This window comes from Culex quinquefasciatus, chromosome 3 (genome assembly GCF_015732765.1).
Source record: "Culex quinquefasciatus strain JHB chromosome 3, VPISU_Cqui_1.0_pri_paternal, whole genome shotgun sequence".
NCBI lineage: Eukaryota > Metazoa > Arthropoda > Insecta > Diptera > Culicidae > Culex > Culex quinquefasciatus.
In genome coordinates, this window is record NC_051863.1 from 87,757,133 (window position 1) to 87,776,200 (window position 19,068).

Below are 19,068 nucleotides of genomic sequence, written 5' to 3' on the forward strand. Positions count from 1 at the left end.
CCGTTGGTTAATCCATTTACTATTTCTGGACCTTGAATAAAATCTTTTTTCATTTCAATTTGCCAATCGAATCAATCGAAAAAATGTTGTCTTGTCAATCGAATCAATCGAAAAAATGTTGTCTTGTCAATTTATTTTTTTGCATTAGGGACCATCCACAAACCACGTGGACACTTTTTTGGGAATCTGTTACCCCCTCGTGGACAATTGTCCATACAAAAAAAAACTTTTTTGTATGGATCGTGGACAATCGCCATACCCCCTAAAGTGTCCACGTGGTTTATGGATGGTCCCATTAAGGCCGTTGCAAATATTTTTCAAAGTTTATGTCACCCAAAACATAAACAAATTCACCTTAATCGGAGTGACAGAGTCAGAGCACGGCTATGTCACAACTGTCATCCACATACAAGTCGAGTGAAGTCAAAATCGAACCAAGATTGAACCAAGTTTTTGGCGCGTAGCGTTTGAAAACTGCATGCGTGTCAGATCCTTGAGTCAGAGATAGCGATTTTGACAACCGCACCACTCAATCGCGAGTACCTTATGTAGAAAGCCATGGATACACCACACCTCATTTTCCGAAGAAGACCGCGACCGCGACTACTTTTCATTTATACCAGAATTTCAAAATGACGTCTCAGCTCTCAGCGTCTCAGTCAATTCTTTGTCAGAAACGGAAGTACGTCAGGCATTGAAGGTCTTAGACTTATCAAAAGGACCAGGACCCGACGGAATAGCACCTGCATTCCTAAAGAACCTTGCAGAAGAATTGGCATTTCCACTGCATCATTTTTTCAACATGTTAATAAATACTGGAAAATTCCCACAAACATGGAAAAAGTCTTTTTTGGTGCCTATTTTCAAGTCAGGCCCAAAATCAGACATACACAGCAAAAAATCCGATGGTAAAATCGCATGCAAAAGCATGCACATCACCTTTGTGAGCAAAAACATGTAGGGTATATGACCCTATTTTGGACCTAGTACCTATTTTGGACCTATTTTTTATTAATCGAGGTAGTTCAGGCTTTTAAAGTACGAATTTACTGAATCCAACCAACAGAAAGTGTAAGCAGGATCGTTTTGTAGCTTAACTCTTCCAAAAATGTTAACATTTTTGATTATTTCCGCTTGTTCAGCCACTTTTTCCAATGTCACTCGCATTTCCTATAATTTTCCTAGCACATCGATTAGGTCCAAAAATTTCGGCCTCGTTGCTTATCACTTTTGGCTCGGGACACCTTGTACAACTTTCTGTTTTTCACTAGCATCAAGCTATTTTCAGCCGGTTTCCGAGTAATCAAAATCAAATCAAATTATTCGCTCTACAGCATTGCCTTGGCGTTCTCGATTACGAGATTCCTACTCGAAACTAGGTGTACGAAGGCTTGATTGTTGAGGCAATTGCAAACCTCTTTTTACACCTTAGCTTCCATCCATCCCGGGATTCGAACTGACGACCTTTGGATTGTTAGTCCAACTGCCTACCAGCGACTCCACCGAGACAGGACCCAGGGAGACGACTTCTACACCTGGACTGAGCTAACGACCTAACCTTTTTAGGTTAGTCCGGGGCCAACATTTACTTCCCGTCCGACGGAAGGCGTGATCAGACAAATCTCGTCTCAAAATTTGCCACCGGGACCTTCTGGGATCGAACCCAGGCCGACTGGGTGAGAGGCAATCACGCTTACCCCTACACCACGGTCCCGGCCGAGTAATGTAAGTGTTATTTATTTAATACTTATATGTTTTTAGTCACTAAACCGTTGAAATTACTGATCTATAGTTAAAAAAACTCAATTGAAAAAATAATTTCAAATCAGCCGCGTTGGATCAGTTTTTGGAGCTACTTTTCCTTCAGTTCAAGGCTATCACCAATAGAGCTATCTAAGCCCGATCTCACGCACACTAGCTTACCATATGTTTTTGCTGGCGGGTACAAATTTTAACCTAAAAATCCTTCGTGTACAAACACGCAATACATGCGCACGTAGATAACTCTATACATGTATAACAAGGTGTTGCCAGTTTTGTTTATGAATTTATTTCGATACTTAATTGAAATTTAATGCCAAGTTTTTACTTAATAATTTAGATTAGTTTTTCCGACTGTAATTATTTCAAATAAAACAAAGCTTTAAAAAGCAAATGATAAACAGAAACAATGAAAATATGATTTTTTAATGATAAACATGCAAATTAATAATAAAGGTAGGGATGATTTTTAAGACTGATTGCAATCTGACCTAAAATTTAAACTGATGTTGATATATTTTTCTCGCAGCCTCATTTTCCTCAATTCAGCTGCACCTATTAATTAATATTTGCTTCAAAAATACAATCTGGCTACCCTGCTGGAATTGAACTGGAAACGATTGAAAAACCAAAAGGGCCTAGTTCATTCAATCGTCAGCTGTCACCGCGACAGGCGCTGTCAACCTTGCTCAAGAGTGGTTTCGATAAGGTCGTATGAATTTATTTGAAAAAATCTAGGGTTAGTTTTAAAAGGTCCTAAGCGCTAGTCGATCAGTTTTCGATAAATATACGAATTATAAAAGTTAAAAATGCTTTGAATTGTCATCTGCACGTCTTTTAAATGCTCTCTACTGGAAAACAATAAAATAATCGACATCAGGGATACCCTCTGACTCGATTCCTTAGGCAAAAATAAGTATTAAGGTTTAAGGGTCGCTTTTTATCGTTGTTGTTTATATGGGAAAACGCAAAAATGTATGCAGAAAAACATCGTTTCAGTATTTTTCTGCCAGGTGGCGCGGGTCTTGCCCAAAATTGTCCAAGTGTAAGATTCTCAACTTTGCCGAAGGGTGCAAAACGATCCGAGATGATCTTGATTTTAGGTTATTTTTTTAAATATTTTCTTATGTACTTCTTATATACCCAGTATATAAGCCGATTTCTTTTCATCGCATTGCTAATAATTCATCAGGATCAACTCGGATCGTTGTGGACCCTTCGACAAAGTTGCAGGGAATTGAATTTCCTACAGGATCTCACACTTGGACTATTTTGGGCGAGACCCGTGCCACCTGGCAGAAAAATACTGAAATGATGTTTTCTGAAAACATTTTTGCGATTTTCCCCATATAAACTTCAACGATAAAAAGCGACTTTTTAAGGTGAAACGCCTCATCATCACCAATGTCGATGTGTTAGTGCGATGTGAGTGTATTGGAACGATGATGATTAACCGATTTGGCTCAAAATAGGCACAGTTACTTATTATTGCCTAAACAATTGAACCTAGGGGTATCTCTTGAGATTTCACAAAAAACAATATTTTTTCTTGCCAGCCTAATATATATAATTAAAAATACAGGTATTTATAACGTATTTTTACACAATGGACAGCGTTGGCTTATAATAAATTACACTTTTAGATTACTGCGTCAATCATATTAGAAACACAAATAAACCATAAATTTGATCAAAATATTTCGATTATTGTTCATTTTTCCTTATTCTGAAGTGCAACTGTATCTCCAGCTTTGAAAATTTATAAATTTTTGTGGGAATTTAAATCATTTCGAAAAAAACAATCTAAGAGATTTTGAAAGAAGAGGTGTGTGAAACAATTTCGATGAATGGAGAGCTAGTTTAGTCTTTGTGCACTTCGCAGTGTTGCTAGTTGGGCAAATTGCAGCTTTCAGACCATCCCGGATCGTTTCCTGCAAGCTCCGGAAAGGAGAGATAAAATGAAATCATTGCAACTGTTAGAAAAATAAAAATCTTCGAAAACAAATTGTGGTATTGGAGGTAAATGCGTGTTAACTATGAGGATGTAGTCTAATTTTGTACTTTTATATATTTTTTGATTTGAGACATAACTAGTTACATGGTTTATTCAACACCTATAATATAATCAATTTTGAAACTACGCCCCTCCTAGCCGATCCGAACGGTAGGCAATCTTGTCAAATCTTACATTGTTTTTTAAAAGTGAAACATGTAGTTAAACTTTCTGTCAAGCGACTGTAAAGTTTAACATAACAGATGCGAAAGTTTCACACCATGTTACAAGCTATAATCTCCCTTTAAAATTTCTTGATTGTTTAATAGGTAATATTTGAACTTCAGCTCTGCGTATAATAACGTCTCAACCCTTTTCTTTATTCTAATGCTTGAACATTTAGTCGGAAGAATACGCAAATTGGAAAATAGGACAGCGACTTGCTAAGGATGCGTGAGTTTTCCATTCAATATAATTAAAACACGTTTTCAAATTCAAATCAATTGTTTTTTAATAATTATTTAAATTCTGAAATAAATATTTTCCAATTTAAATCGTGGATAGGCCCTTTGGTTTATCAACCCGAGCTTTTGTAAGAGCATCTCCACCGGTGCGCACATAAATGAGTGACTATTTTGTTCACCCACAGCGCTACTATTTTAGTTTAGTCACCCTTCCCACACCGGTCGTTGATAAAACGGGTTGGTAAAATAGTCACTGCCAACCCCACCGGGGGTGAGTATCAGCTTATTTTGACGTTTCGAAATAAAATTTGTTTTAATTTATTGGCATGACCAATTTGCCAAAATCTTCAAAGCCAAAAGTAATTATTTCCAAAAAAAAAACTGGATTGGTAGTAACCTGGATTGGTCCGGGTTCCCCGGGGAATGTTCCGTTGGAGGGACATTGGCAGCACCGTATGAATATGGGCAATATTGGTGTCAAACATCACGATTCTCAAAATCACATATGAAAATTACGAAAACTGACATTTTAAACGGACTGGCCGGAACCCGGATGGTTCCGGGTTTCCCGGGGGATGTTCCGTTGGAGAGACATTGGCGGCTCCTATGAATATGGGCAATATTGGTGTTAAATTTCACGATTTGCAATATTACATATGAAAATTAATAAAATTGACATTTCTAGTGGACCCGGATGGTTTAGGGTTCCCCGAGGGATGTTCCGTTGGAAAGACATTGGCCGCACCGTATCAATATGGCCAATATTGGTGTCAAACTTCACAATTTTCAAAATCACATGTGAAAATTATGAATACTGACATTTTAAACGGACTGGCCGGAACCCGGATGGTTCCGGGTTCCCCGGAAGATGTTCCGTTGGAGGGACATTGGCGGCTACGATGAATATGGGCAATATTGGTGTTAAATTTCACGATTTTCAAAATCACATATGGAAATCACGAAAATGGACATTGTGAGTGGACTGGCCACAATCCGAATTGGTCCGGGTTCCCTCGGGGATGTTCCGTTGAGCGGACATTGGCGGCACCGATGAATATGGGCAATATTGGTGTTAAATTTCACGATTTTGAAAATCACATATAAAAATTACAAAAATGAAAATTTTAAACGGACTTTCGGAACGGAAATTTTTTCGGATCGTGGCCAGTCCACTAGAAAATTTCATTTTCGTAATTTTCATATGTGATTTTGAAAATCGTGAAATTTAACACCAATATTGCCCATATTCATCGGTGCCGCCAATGTCCCTCCAACGGAACATCCCCCAGGGAACCCGGAACCATCCGGGTTGTGGCCAGTTCGTTGAAAATGTAAATTTTCGTAATTTTCACATGTGATTTTGAAAATCGTGAAGTTTGACACCAATATTGCCCATATTCATACGGTGCCGCCATTTTCCGCTCAACGGAACATCCCCGGGGGAACCCGGACCAATTTGGATTGTGGCCAGTTCGTTAAAAATGTCCTTTTCCGTAATTTTCACATGTGATTTTGAAAATCATGAAGTTTGACACCAATATTGTCCATATTCATACGGTGCCGCCAATGTCCGCACAACGGAACATCCCCGGGGGAACCCGGACCAATTTGGATTGTGGCCAGTTCGTTAAATATGTCCTTTTTCGTAATTTTTACATGTGATTTTGAAAATCGTGAAGTTTGACACCAATATTGTCCATATTCATACGGTGCCGCCATTTTCCGCTCAACGGAACATCCCCGGGGGAACCCGGACCAATTTGGATTGTGGCCAGTTCGTTAAATATGTCCTTTTTCGTAATTTTTACATGTGATTTTGAAAATCGTGAAGTTTGACACCAATATTGTCCATATTCATACGGTGCCGCCGTTTTCCGCTCAACGGAACATCCCCGGGGGAACCCGGACCAATTTGGATTGTGGCCAGTTCGTTAAAAATGTCCTTTTCCGTAATTTTCACATGTGATTTTGAAAATCATGAAGTTTGACACCAATATTGCCCATATTCATACGGTGCCGCCAAAGTCCGCACAACGGAACATCCCCGGGGGAACCCGGACCAATTTGGATTCTGGCCAGTTCGTTAAATATGTCCTTTTTCGTAATTTTTACATGTGATTTTGAAAATCGTGAAGTTTGACACCAATATTGTCCATATTCATACGGTGCCGCCAATGTCCGCTCAACGGAACATCCCCGGGGGAACCCGGACCAATCCGGGTTGTGGCCAGTACAATGAAAATGTCCAACATCAATGTCCAGTTCCATGGAACAATAAAAAGTCAATTCAAAAAAAAAAAATCTTGATTCTCCTTTCACTTCAAGCAGATGTCAAATATTTGTGCGCGCTACTAGCGGGCGACTAAATTTGGTCACCCGCTGTTCACCCAGGGTCGAGCTGCTATTTTATGAGCGCGTTTATGAGCGACCAGTGTGGGGAAGAGTGATGGTGGAGCGCTTCCAAATCCTTACTGCGCGCGCCCGGTGGAGATGGTCTAAGTGTGCGTTTTGACGCCGCACGCCGCAATTCAAGTTGTCAAAATTTCAACCAATCAGAGTGTGGGTCCAAAATAGGTTCAACGATGTCTCCAAAATACATTCAATAAGTCCAAAATGCATCAAAAAAATGTTTTACTTGAAATTCCTAATTCAATGAAATGGTTAAATTATTTTAAATTTTCAATAGTACACTTTGTTAAGCATAAATTAAAGCACAAAACAATCCTGAAACGAGCCAAATTAGTTAGACCGTTCCTGAGAACCATGCGAAATATGTTAACGCTTTGCATAGTAGGTCCAAAATAGGGCCATATACCCTAATATTGTATGAGAAAACGTGTACACGAAAAGCATGTACAAAAGAAAAATAAATAAATTTTGCACACCCCAAAAATAACATCAATCTGGTGAGAGTCGTATCTAGATTACTAAGTCCGCGCCCCAACGGTCTCGGCTATCTCACCGTCTTGTAGATGTTGTGTTCAACGCCAGTTCGCCCGGAACTGTATACGATTTATGGGAAACGTACAGCTACATCGGTGTTGATCCAGCTAAATTCACAGCGGCGAGATAGCCGAGATGGTTGGAGCGCGGACTTGGTAATCTGGAAATGACTCTCACCAGATTTATGTTATTTTTGGGGTGTGCAAAATTTATTTATTTTTCTTTTGTACATGCTTTTTGTGAACACGTTTTCTCATACAAGATTACATGCTTTTGCTCACAAAGGTGATGTGCATGCTTTTGCATGCGATTTCACACAGATTTTTTTCACTGTGTACGTAATTATCGCGGAATTGCCCTTTTGTCTTGCATTCCAAAACTTTTCGAATCTATTATAAATGAAAAAATCTTTCAGCAAGTAAAAAACCGCATCACATGTAAACAGAACGGCTTTTTTAAAGGCCGCTCTACTAGCACCAACCTTTTAGAATTTGTAAATTTTACACTGAATGCAATGCATAATCGCAATTTCGTAGAAGCAATTTACACAGACTTTAGTAAGGCATTTGACAGAATCGACATACCATTATTAATCTTCAAACTGCAGAAAATTGGAATTCAACCGAATCTTTTGGAATGGCTTAAGTCATATTTGACTAAGCGCAAGGATCCCATCTAGGACCTCTTCTTTTCAGCTTGTATGTAAACGACATTTCCTTCATTCTTAAAAAAATTAACGTACTTGTATATGCAGATGACATGAAATTGTATATGGAAATAGGAAATGCCAATGACAGTCATGTATTCCAAAACGAAATTAATCTTTTCTACACATGGTGTAGTAAAAGCCTACTCCAATTGAATGTAAAGAAATGTAATTCCATTGCCTTCAGCAGAAAACATGAAACACCAAACATAACAGTATTATTAGGAAACCAACCAGTAGAAAAATGCAAAGTAGTACGTGATCTAGGTGTCATCCTAGACTCACTACTAACTTTTGTAGAACACTATAACACAATAATAAACAAGGCAAAAAGTACATTAGGCTTTATAAAGCGCTTTGCATTCAACTTCCAGGACCCGTATACTATTAAATTACTCTATATAACGTATGTCAGGCCACTCTTGGAATACTGTAGTATCGTCTGGAATCCATACTATGCCGTACACCAAGCACGTACAAAAAAAAGGATTGATCTGAGGAAGATCGGGACACAAGCTTCCGAGATAGCTGGTTGCGCTCCAGAGTGGTGTGGTCGTCAAGTGCCTCCACAACGGCGGAGCCCGAGGGTTCTGCGAGTGCAAGTTTGTCTCGGTTTGGTTGGCCTGAGTAGTGTAAGTCCAATGTGCAACTACTTATGTCTAATCGTTAAGGAGAGTCCCTTCTCAGTTCGCCCGGATTAGCGGATGCTAGGGCTGCTGATTCGTCAATGAAGGAAGAAGCTTACCCACCGAATCCAGCAACGCCCGCTGGTAGTCCTGAAGTTCTGAGCTAATCATGAAGACTGCAGATTCGCTACATCTGGCATTGAAGACCGGACATCAACATATGCTACAAGTTGCTGTCAGAGAGGAATTGAACTACATAATTACAACATTCCTTCACAGAGTGTGAGCGACGAAGCTCCTCTGTTTGTCATATGCTGCAATTGCTACTAGGGAAGGATTGAACTACATAATCACAACATTCCTTGTTATCTTTTGGTAGTGAATCAGCTAAGTGGCTCACTAATGAAACCCCTAGCTACCTACATTAAACATAACCCACATTTATACTTACAATACTCATCTATATTGGTGATGTGAAACTTAGGTTGTATTTTTGTTGTATTTTTGTTTTCAAAAAATTTTTGGTTCGTATTTTTATTTATTTATCCATTTGAACATTTTCGCAATAATTACTTTATTACCGCGCGCTTTTTTTCTTTTGTTTGTTTTTTAAATTATTAATTTGTTTAAAAAAGAAGTGTGGGTGGTTGGGTGGTAGTTACTATCATTTCAATTGATTGAAAAAGTAGTGTGTTGAATATATTCTTTTAAAAGTTGGGTCAATTTCATATCCATTCGCATTGAGTTTAAGTATTTAAAGTATTTAAAGTATTTAAAGTATTTAAAGTATTTAAAGTATTTAAAGTTTTAAAAGTTTTTAAAGTATTTAAAGTATTTGAAGTATTTATAGTATATAAAGTAATTAAAGTATTTAAAGTATATTGAGTTTAGTTTGCTATTCATCTGCATTGACTATTTCTTATTCCTGATTTTCTGATCTTCTTTTGCTCTCCCTATCATTTATCTCTTTTTGTCATTGTGAAGGGATCATCGATCCATCCGCATTGACATACTATCTTTTCATTTTTCTGCCTTTCTTTATATTTTCCACTGTCTTTTTCACACTTACTACCAGTCTTTGTGAGGGGATACTGAGCTCGATTTGCTCTCCATCCGCATTGACCTTTTCTCATCTATGATTTTCCTTTTCATCAGTAGTTAGAAACAAAGCCGGGGATTGGGGAGGGAGCATCAGGGCAGTGGACAGTATGCTGTAGTGGCGGAGACTGGATGTAGATAGTGGAAGACCAGAACTACGTCACATGGGCAAAATAGTGTATTAATTGAACAAATCTTAAGGATTGTCTAATTACTGCACTTATTGACTTCTGTCAGTTTCCAGCTGTCTGCCGCGCCCTTTTAGGCCACCAACAGGGTGCGAGCCCTGTTTTTCAGCTTTGTCAGACTTTTTTCGGAGTTATTGGAGGTTACTGTCGGAAGGAGATTCTCTTCCCCTGAGGACACCGTGAGTGATTTTGCTTGTTCGCGTCCAACTATCCCCTTTTGGCCCTTCATACGGCAGTAATTTGAAGATGCTTCTTTTAAGTCTGTGTTGGGCTACGGACCTTCGATTTGGACCAGTTCCTCCGCAACCTCAACACAGCCAAATTCCTGGCCGACGGACTTGTGCTGCCCCGCTAATGGGGGGGGGGGGATCGTAGCGTTCAACTGCTACAGGAACGCTTCTAGTTTGCCACCGCCAATGTCCAATAAAACGCACCACTTAGAAACACTCGCACATACGAAAACTGCGTTTATTACACTTAGCAAATTATATTAAATAACATTAATCGTTGGTTACAAAAGTTAAAGTGTCCGGTGTGCCGGAGTTCCGGCGACCCAGTTTCCGTTGTCCTGAGCAGACCTTTTCTGACTAACTTGTCCTAGCTGCGATCTGAGACCACAAGCCCTAAAGTTGCTCTTCGGGCCCTGGCGATGTTTTTATAGTTCGGGTTCTGATGATCATGAGAAGAGAGTACAACTCTCGGTTCAAGCCCATTTTCCCGCGTATAGCAATATCTCACACAAATCGATTACCCAAATCTCACCGATACAATATCCAGGGTTGAAGCCTCAAACATGATTAGCTTACAATCAAACAGTCTGAGCCACTGTAATTCTAGGCAACCGCTATATAGGTCATCCTTGTGGCCCTGTTGGTTATCCCATCAAATCAAAATCAAATCTATTTTCAAGTCAGGCCCATAATCAGACATACGTAATTATCGTGGAATTGCCGTTTGGTCTTTTTGAATCTATTATAAATGAAAAAATCTTTCAGCAAGTAAAAAACCGCATCACATGTAAACAAAACGGCTTTTTAAAGGCCGCTCTACTAGCACCAACCTTTTAGAATTTGTAAATTTTACACTGAATGCAATGTAAACGACATTTCCTTCATTTTTATAAAAAATTATCGTACTTGTATATGCAGACGACATGAAATTTTATATGGATATAGGAAATGCCAATGACAGTCATGTATTCCAAAACGAAATTCATCTTTTCTACACATGGTGTACTAAAAGCCTACTCCAATTGAATGTAAAGAAATGAAAGCAGAAAACATGAAACACCAAACATAACAGTATTATTAGGAAACCAACCAGTAGAAAAATGCAAAGTAGTACGTGATCTAGGTGTCATCCTAGACTCACTACTACTCAGCTAAAAAAAGTAGTAAACCAGCTGCGTGTAAAAGGCCTGGGTGCCAACCTTCTGTGGCCGAATGGTTACGGGTTTCGCCTCATAAGCGGAATGTCATGGGTTCTTCTCAGGGTGGCAGCCTTAGGTTTAAATTCAGAGGTAGTAGCAACCGCATGAGTATAAAACGGTTGCTTCACGTGCTCTTCAAGCATGTGATTGATCTTGGGATATTCCTTTGCGCCTCTTTCCCAAAATACTTTCCTCGTGTCTTCGCATGTAAATAATGCCCAGCCGATCGGTATTGCACTGCAGTCCAGTCGCATTGTCCAGATCAGAGCAAAAGGGAACACCGCAAATATAGCACCACAAAAGACAATTGTCTTTACAAAACCCCGCGTGGCAAATAATAGCTGCTGGGAAATGACACGAAAAAATTGTCACCGCGGTTCTAGCGATACATAGCGCACAAGGCACAAGGAAAGGAGTTTACAGCATCTGGATGGAACAGCATTTTCCCTCTCAATAGGGACTGTGTTATAGATCTGGGAATGCTTAATAACAGTAAAAATGGGGGATTCCGTGTCTTAATACTCAAACAGAAAAAAAGGCCTGGGTGTAAAATAAATATTGCATTATTTTTTGCAACTTAATGTAATGTTACGTTTCAGCTTTACCGTCGGTTGGAACTTTTTTTTGTGTTTGTAAAAATTGTACATGCAGTGTGTATTATTAAGTGCCTATATTGACGGAGGTGATGTGCATGCAATTTTACAATCGGATTTTTTGCTGTGTAACTTTTGTAGAACACTATAACGTAAAAGTAGTACGTGATCTAGGTGTCATCCTAGACTCACAACTAACTTTTGTAGAACACTATAACACAATAATAAACAAGGCAAAAGTACATTAGGCTTTACAAAGCGCTTTGCATTTAACTCCGTATACTATTGAATTACTCTATATAACGTATGTCAGGCCACTCTTGGAATACTGTAGTATCGTCTGGAATTCATACTATGCCGTACACCAAGCACGTATTGAATCTGTCCAAAAACAATTCTTACTGTACGCACTACGTAAACTTAACTGGACTGCATTTCCTCTCCCATCGTATGAAGCACGCTGCATGCTCATAAACATACTATCATTACAAGAACGTCGTAAATTTGCCATGCTCTCTTTCATCAACGACATTATTGGCGTCATCCATAAAGTATGTCACGCTCTAGGGGGAGGGGGTCTGAGCAAGTGTGACATTGCATGTTATAAGTATAGGAAAAGCGTGACAAAGGGGGAGGGGATAAATTTTGGCTGATTTTTGCGTGACGTACTTTATGGATGAAGCCATTTCTCAACGCATACAGTCAGTAGCATTATTTTCAGAAATACGCAATAGTATTCATGAACCAAGCCGTACTCTTAGACATTCACCACTTTTTAAAATAACTGCATACACGACAAATTATTGAAAAAAACTCGCCATTAAATCAAATGATGCGCTTTTATAATGAAAATTCACAGTACATACATTTGACATGTCTAAACCGGAACTACGAAAAAATCTGTACAATAGAAATAATATCTAGTATGTATGGAAATTGTAAGTAGCTTGACATATAAACAATTCAAACCAGCAAAAAAATAATAAGGGGCAAAAAAAAATATTTTCCGAAAAACTTCAAAATTATAATGAAAATTTAAGTTGTATCAAGCGATACATCGATATTTTGAAAACTAATGATTGGAAAGCAACCGGATGCGTGTGGCTTTTAAAACACCCCCCCCCCCCTTGACTTTGGTCAAGGCCGAGGGACATAAACTTCAAAAAATGTTTGCAACGGCCTAAAATGAAAAAAAAAAATATCAGAAACGGGTTTTAATCGTGTTTTTTACCGTTGTACATAATAATTTACATAGGACATTTAGGACGCGGCCCGCGTACTTAAGAATTTACAGTCAAACCACAGACAACAGACGTAGCAGCTAGATAAAAAGTGGATTCGCTACTTCGAATGGAATTGCATTCGAATGAGCGAATCCGAGTTTGGCAGTTAGAACGACTGAAAGGTATCAAAGGTTTGAAACCATGTGTTTGGAAATCGTTGAACAATGGAGTTAAAATGTCAACATCAGTTTGACGACTGGTTTTGACAATTGACTGCTTTTAATTCGAATACGTTCGAACCAGCATGCAATCTCGTTTAGTCTACTACCACTGGCAAGCATAAGCCTAAATGTAGTCTACAGTGCTCCACAACTTTTGCACAAGCCACATTCTGATTCGCACTACAGACAACAGACGTTTTCGCTCGATCACCACCTTGTGTAAAAAAAAAATGCAACGGTCATATCGCGAATGCAAGCCGTTTGTGGCACTGTCGTCGCAGAGCAGATTTCACAACTCTCCCGCGCTGCACTCGAGTGTAACAACAACATTGAAAAGCACGTGGTTGGCAGTATTCTCATTCATTATCATTTTATTCCATTTATTTCGTTGTTTAAGCATTACTTGTGTGAAGTTACTATCCTAAGCTGAGATGTGGACTACCCTTTAACAACTAATTAATTCAAAGTTGGGAACTGAGTTTGTGGGTGATTAAAGAATCGAGTAAAAGTCGTGCCACGCTGGGTAGCCGTATGTCATCGCCTGTTTGATCGCCGACATGTATAGCAGTAACTTTGAATTGCGGTCCATGTGGGGTCGCCGGTTCACATGAGAGTAGAGCATCCTGATGTTCACTATGGGAGCGTTCTTTTATTACGTAACGCAGTAGGGGGGGGGGGTCGGAGGCCGTGTTACGCTCCATACAAAATTTTTAAAATTTGTATGGCAATTTTGTTACGAGGGGGGGGGGAGGGGGTCTAAAAGACCGATTTTTCGCGTTACGTAATAAAAGAACGCTCCCTATCCACTTCTTCTGGTAGCGTTCGATGGTGTTTTGGGCAGCTTGCAACTTGGTCACCACAATGACCGTGTCGGAGTACGACTCCAGAAGCCCCGTGTCGTCGGCGAAGAGGAAGTAGCTGACACCGTCGATCATCGCTATGTCTACCGAGAAGACGTTGTAGAGCGTAGGGCTCAAAACAGCGCCTTGCGGGACGCCAAAGGGTACATCGTGCCGGTCCAACACGTGTCCGATCACCGCAACGTGGAACGAGCGATTTTGAAGAAATGAGTGGACGATCTTCTGGACGTACAGCGCGAAATTCCCTCGGAGCATCTTGTGCAGGATCGCTTCTTTCCACACTGAGTCGTAGGATTTCTCGACGTACAACAGCACCATGCCGGATGACTTGCGCCGTGCGAAGCACGCACCTCCTTCATGAACCGGACGAACTGATGATTGGTGGAGTGACCTCGCTTGAAACCGAACTGAGAGTCAGGAGCCGCGTGTTCATTAGGTGTTGCTCGACGCGGATTAGGATCACTTGTTCCAGCAATGAGGGTTGGAAGTAAGCTGATCGGGCGATAGTTCGAGGCGTTTGTGGGGTCCTTGATTGGCTTCGGCATGCCTGTCACCACCGCGTGTTTCCACGCGCCTGGGAAGTATCCGAGTCGGACACAGGCCGAGAAGATCTATGCGATGAAGATGTGCGCCTTCCGGGAAGCCGCTTAAACACGATGTTCCGTAGTTGGTCCTGGCCAGCGTTTTTCTTCGCCTACAATTTTCGGATGAGCTGTGCCACTTCCGTGGGGCGAACGAGCCACGCATGGCCGTCCTCTAGCGGGGTCTTGTCGATGTATTTGATGGAGTTGTTCACCTCAGTGACATTTGCTGGATCATCCGTCGTCTTGTTGGTGTGAGCGCGTGAGAAGCTTACCGCCAGCTGTTGCGCCTTCTCTGTCGAGGAAGCAATAATGTTATTCCCTGGTGCAAGGGGTGCTTTATTTCGTCGTCTTTCTTAGGGCCTTGGAGATTCTCCAAAACGTGTCCCGATCATCGTGTAGCGTTCGCAACGTGTCCTTAAACTTGCTAACGCTTGCTTGGTTGCATTCCTCACGGATTCGTGTCCTCTGGAATAGTCGCGGCTTGGTTGATTCGTTGTTGGATTTCCGGCACTAGAACAGCTTCCACCTCCAGCAGGGTCTTGGTGAGGATCTCTACACAGCAAAAAATCCGATGGTAAAATCGCATGCAAAAGCATGCACATCACCTTCGTCAAAATAAACACTTAATATTACACACTGAATGTACATTTTTGCAAACACAAACAAAAGTTGCAACCGACGGGATTCAAACCCAGCACCAACAGTAAGGACTGGCGCCTTAGCCCACTCGGCCATCAGACCGATGAAAAGCTGCACACGGTGAGTAAGAAGGGGATTATTATGCAACTTGCATGCACCTCAGAAATTCCTCCTGGAAGTTGTTGGGGGGACTAATCTGAGTCAGAAAAATCGACTCCCAAAATATTCTGTCGGTGAAAACTGATTTTATCTCGATTTGAAGTTAAAAAACCTAATATATCACCTAAAACCCCAAAAATACGTCTAAAATTTCAGTCTTACTCTGGACAAAGATGTAAATTTTCATCAAGATATCAATTCTTACTTCCCAAAATATATTCCTGACATAGTACACCTTAAATCGATCCATTACTTGAGTCCCAGCGTCATCAGGAGATGTAAAATAGTGTTATTTCTAAAAAAATATTTTCAATTTGCTCTGGTAAATAAACTGGCATGTCTGAATTGAAAAACTAATGTTGTAGCATTGTTGCAAACAAAATGAAGAACAATTTTGCAGAAAAAAGTTTCATCCATTTTCAGTAAAGTTATGTCTATTTTAGTGGGAAAATTGATGCCAATTTTCAAAATTATTCGATATTTAACTCATTTCTGTTATAAACAGCTACTACGATCATACTCAGTAGGATGTAACAAAAAAATCTTTTTGGCAGGCATTCAGGGGCTAGTTCCGATGGAGGTACTGAGCTCAAATCTCAAATATGAGCTTGGTTGAACTTAATAGGAGCTGTCGCTTTGCATTTGAATTTTAAATTGGTTAAATACAGTCATCCCTCATATTCGGAACAGTTTACAGATCGGCCAATGTTCAACAAATCATATAAAATCGATAATTGAACATAATGATTTGCTTTTACCTTCATAAGAAAGCTTTTCTTGCGATCTTTCGATTGATGTATAGACCGGCTATATATTTTTACGTTTTATATCAAGTTTTCAAAGAAAAACATTGACCCTTGAAATCCACAAATTCGGAACACTTTTTTCTTACGATGTAAACAAACTTTTTTTTCTCTCCAAGAGTACATATTTTTTACAAAATAATGACTTTGCATTCTGAAACCAATAAAACTCATGCTTAGTAATGTTTTATGAATGGTCTGATAACTTTTTTATGAAAATATCAGTTAAATTCAGGTGTTCCACAATTGTGGGAGACACAATGACATCCCACAATTATGGAACAGGCAATTTGAAGGCAGTGTTTTGGTGCTCTGGATAAAATAGTCTTGAAATCTCGAGTTTTTTTTTTGAAAAGGTCCTATAAACAAAATTTTCACTTTTTGCTTTTTGGGTGTTTTTGAAAACCCCTGACTCAAGGCGGTTCTAAAAACACCCAAAAAGCAAAAATTGAAAATTTTGTTTATAGGACCTTTTCAAAAAAAAAAAAATCTAGAAATGCAGTTTTTGTTTGAAAAGTATAACTTTTACTAGTGAAATAGCAAGAGAATGTCCAAATAAAGGCCCTAAAAATAGAAGGGTCGGCAGAAAAGTTGCATTTTGCATTCTAATGAAAAAATAACCACAAAAGTGTTCCGAATTTGTGGGTGTTCCGAATATGTGGGATGACTGTACCCGTAAAACAAACATTGTTTTCACAAATGTAGCTTTTTAGGCACTTTGGCCACTGAAACGTTTATTTTCAACATCATTGGCGTGTAGAACAGATCCTAGTGCATGATTAGTATATAGTACTGGCCGATGGTCCGACGATAGTTCAAGGTTAAAAGGTTAAAAGGTTCAACGCTCGTACACTCAGTAAAGCCTTAAAGCCAGTAAAGCCTACTTACCTCATTTAAATGTAAATCGATGGATGTGTAGCCCATTTTTAAATTTTGCATCGTTTGATCTAATGTTACTAACATGATTTCTTTTTCAGCCACGAACCGTGTTGATGGGTCTTTGTCTTCCAGGATCGTGTCAACTGAATGATATAGTTGAAATGACTCGTAACAGTAACAGCACTGACAACAATTTCCAAATATTGGGCGTGAGATCACCAACACTGAATAACTTTTCCTTGTGGAAGGACCTAACATTCCAGATAATATTGTAATTGTGATTATATACTAAACATCAAGCTATTTCATCATCATACTATCTACACCTAAATATTTGCTAGAATGTTATGACCTGTATTCACACGACTAGAGTCAAAAATTGATTTGAATGACGCACTTTAAATAATATTCATCATTATTGCCAATGCAATAAGCTGAGGGAAATGAGAATAGTCGAGCTACCATGGCCGTGAGGATACGGGTTTCACCTTTTAAGCGGAGGGTGATGGGTTCGATTTCTGTCTGGCTTGGCAAAGTCAAATTCCCTTCAAAGAGTACCCAGACGGAAAAGGGCGTTTTGTCTTGGGCGCTGCTCTTAGCTGCGCAAGACGTCTGGCAGATTTTCCCCGCGACACATTTTCATATCCTTTTCGCCAGAATAGACCATTTCCCAGAATGCTATCACCCAGAAATCTTTCGTCAGGATGGCACATTCCTCAGAATGAACCATTTCCTACAAATGTTTGTTGCTGTTTTTTTCTAAAAGATGATCAATTCTCGAGTTGTTTTTAATTAGGTCCTATGAACAAATGTAAACATTGAGTGTATCCTTTTCACTCCTTCTGTCAATTTCCATCGGAGTAAGCGGGATATACTCAATGTTTACATTTGTTTATTGTAACTAATACAAAAAAGAGAACAAATAATCAAAATCAGGGATATTCTTTTCTTTTTTGATTTTTTCAAAGCTTCAAATCAGGGCTGCGGAGTCGGGTCATATTTCAAGTGACTCCGACTCCGACTCCGGCTTTCTGAGTTAAGCCGACTCCGACTTCGACTCCGGCTCCGGTTTTCCACAAATTGATGACTCCGGCTCCGACTCCGACTCCAGCCTTTCAACTCCAGCCGACTCCGACTCCAGCTTTCCACAAACTGTTCACTCCGGCTCCGACTCCGACTCCAACAGCTAATCTTTATTTAAAATATTTTAAAAATTTGAATTAATCACATCACTCACATTTCAGTTCACACTTACGCGAATACTGTGAACATTTATGTTCGGGGTGTTTCGCGAAATTTTAAATACGAATAATTTCTACAAATAGAATGGTATGGAACCATACTAAGCTTGGAGATAAGTGTTCGTTGTTCTATGTTACATGTTTTCAGCGTTATTGAAACAAAAATCATAAATATCTTCAGATTTAAACGCAATTTCAGCACAACCTGTTTTCTAAATAATTTTAAATTTTGTTGTTTGAAAAATTGGAACTTTTTATTTAACTACTTAAAAATTACACTATTTTTTAAGTTTATATGCTATTTACACTATTTTTTAATTGCATGAGCATGAGCATAAGCATGAGCATGAGCATGAGCATGAGAGACCACCCATGGTTGTCCTTCTCCGTTGCTGAACAGAACCGTAATATCCTTTCAGCACTACTGATCATAGGCTTCGACTATCAAGTGGTGTTTCCCTTATCAACAGCATGTATGAATGCGCTGAAAAGATAAAACAGCATGATTGCCAAAACAAGATCAGTTGCGAATAGGTAACAGTCATTGGCCACCAACGGCGCCCGCCATGTCAGTTTGTAGATCTCGATTTTAAGGGACGGGAATGTTAGTTAGCGCAGGTTGCTACTAGGGCAGCAGATTTACTCTGTGCTTACACCC

General features: G+C 39.6%; 1 protein-coding gene across 7 annotated transcripts in view; it reads left to right on the forward strand.

Annotated features, from left to right (window-relative positions):
• LOC119770455 (nose resistant to fluoxetine protein 6) overlaps positions 1–19,068 on the forward strand; it is a 241,576-nt gene that overhangs the window by 102,438 nt on the left and 120,070 nt on the right. For all 7 annotated transcript variants that reach the window (XM_038265403.1, XM_038265406.1, XM_038265405.1 and 4 more), the window contains one exon: positions 17,268–17,440. In XM_038265403.1, the coding sequence (XP_038121331.1) occupies positions 17,268–17,440 (173 nt within the window). The remainder of the gene's footprint in view (positions 1–17,267; positions 17,441–19,068) is intronic.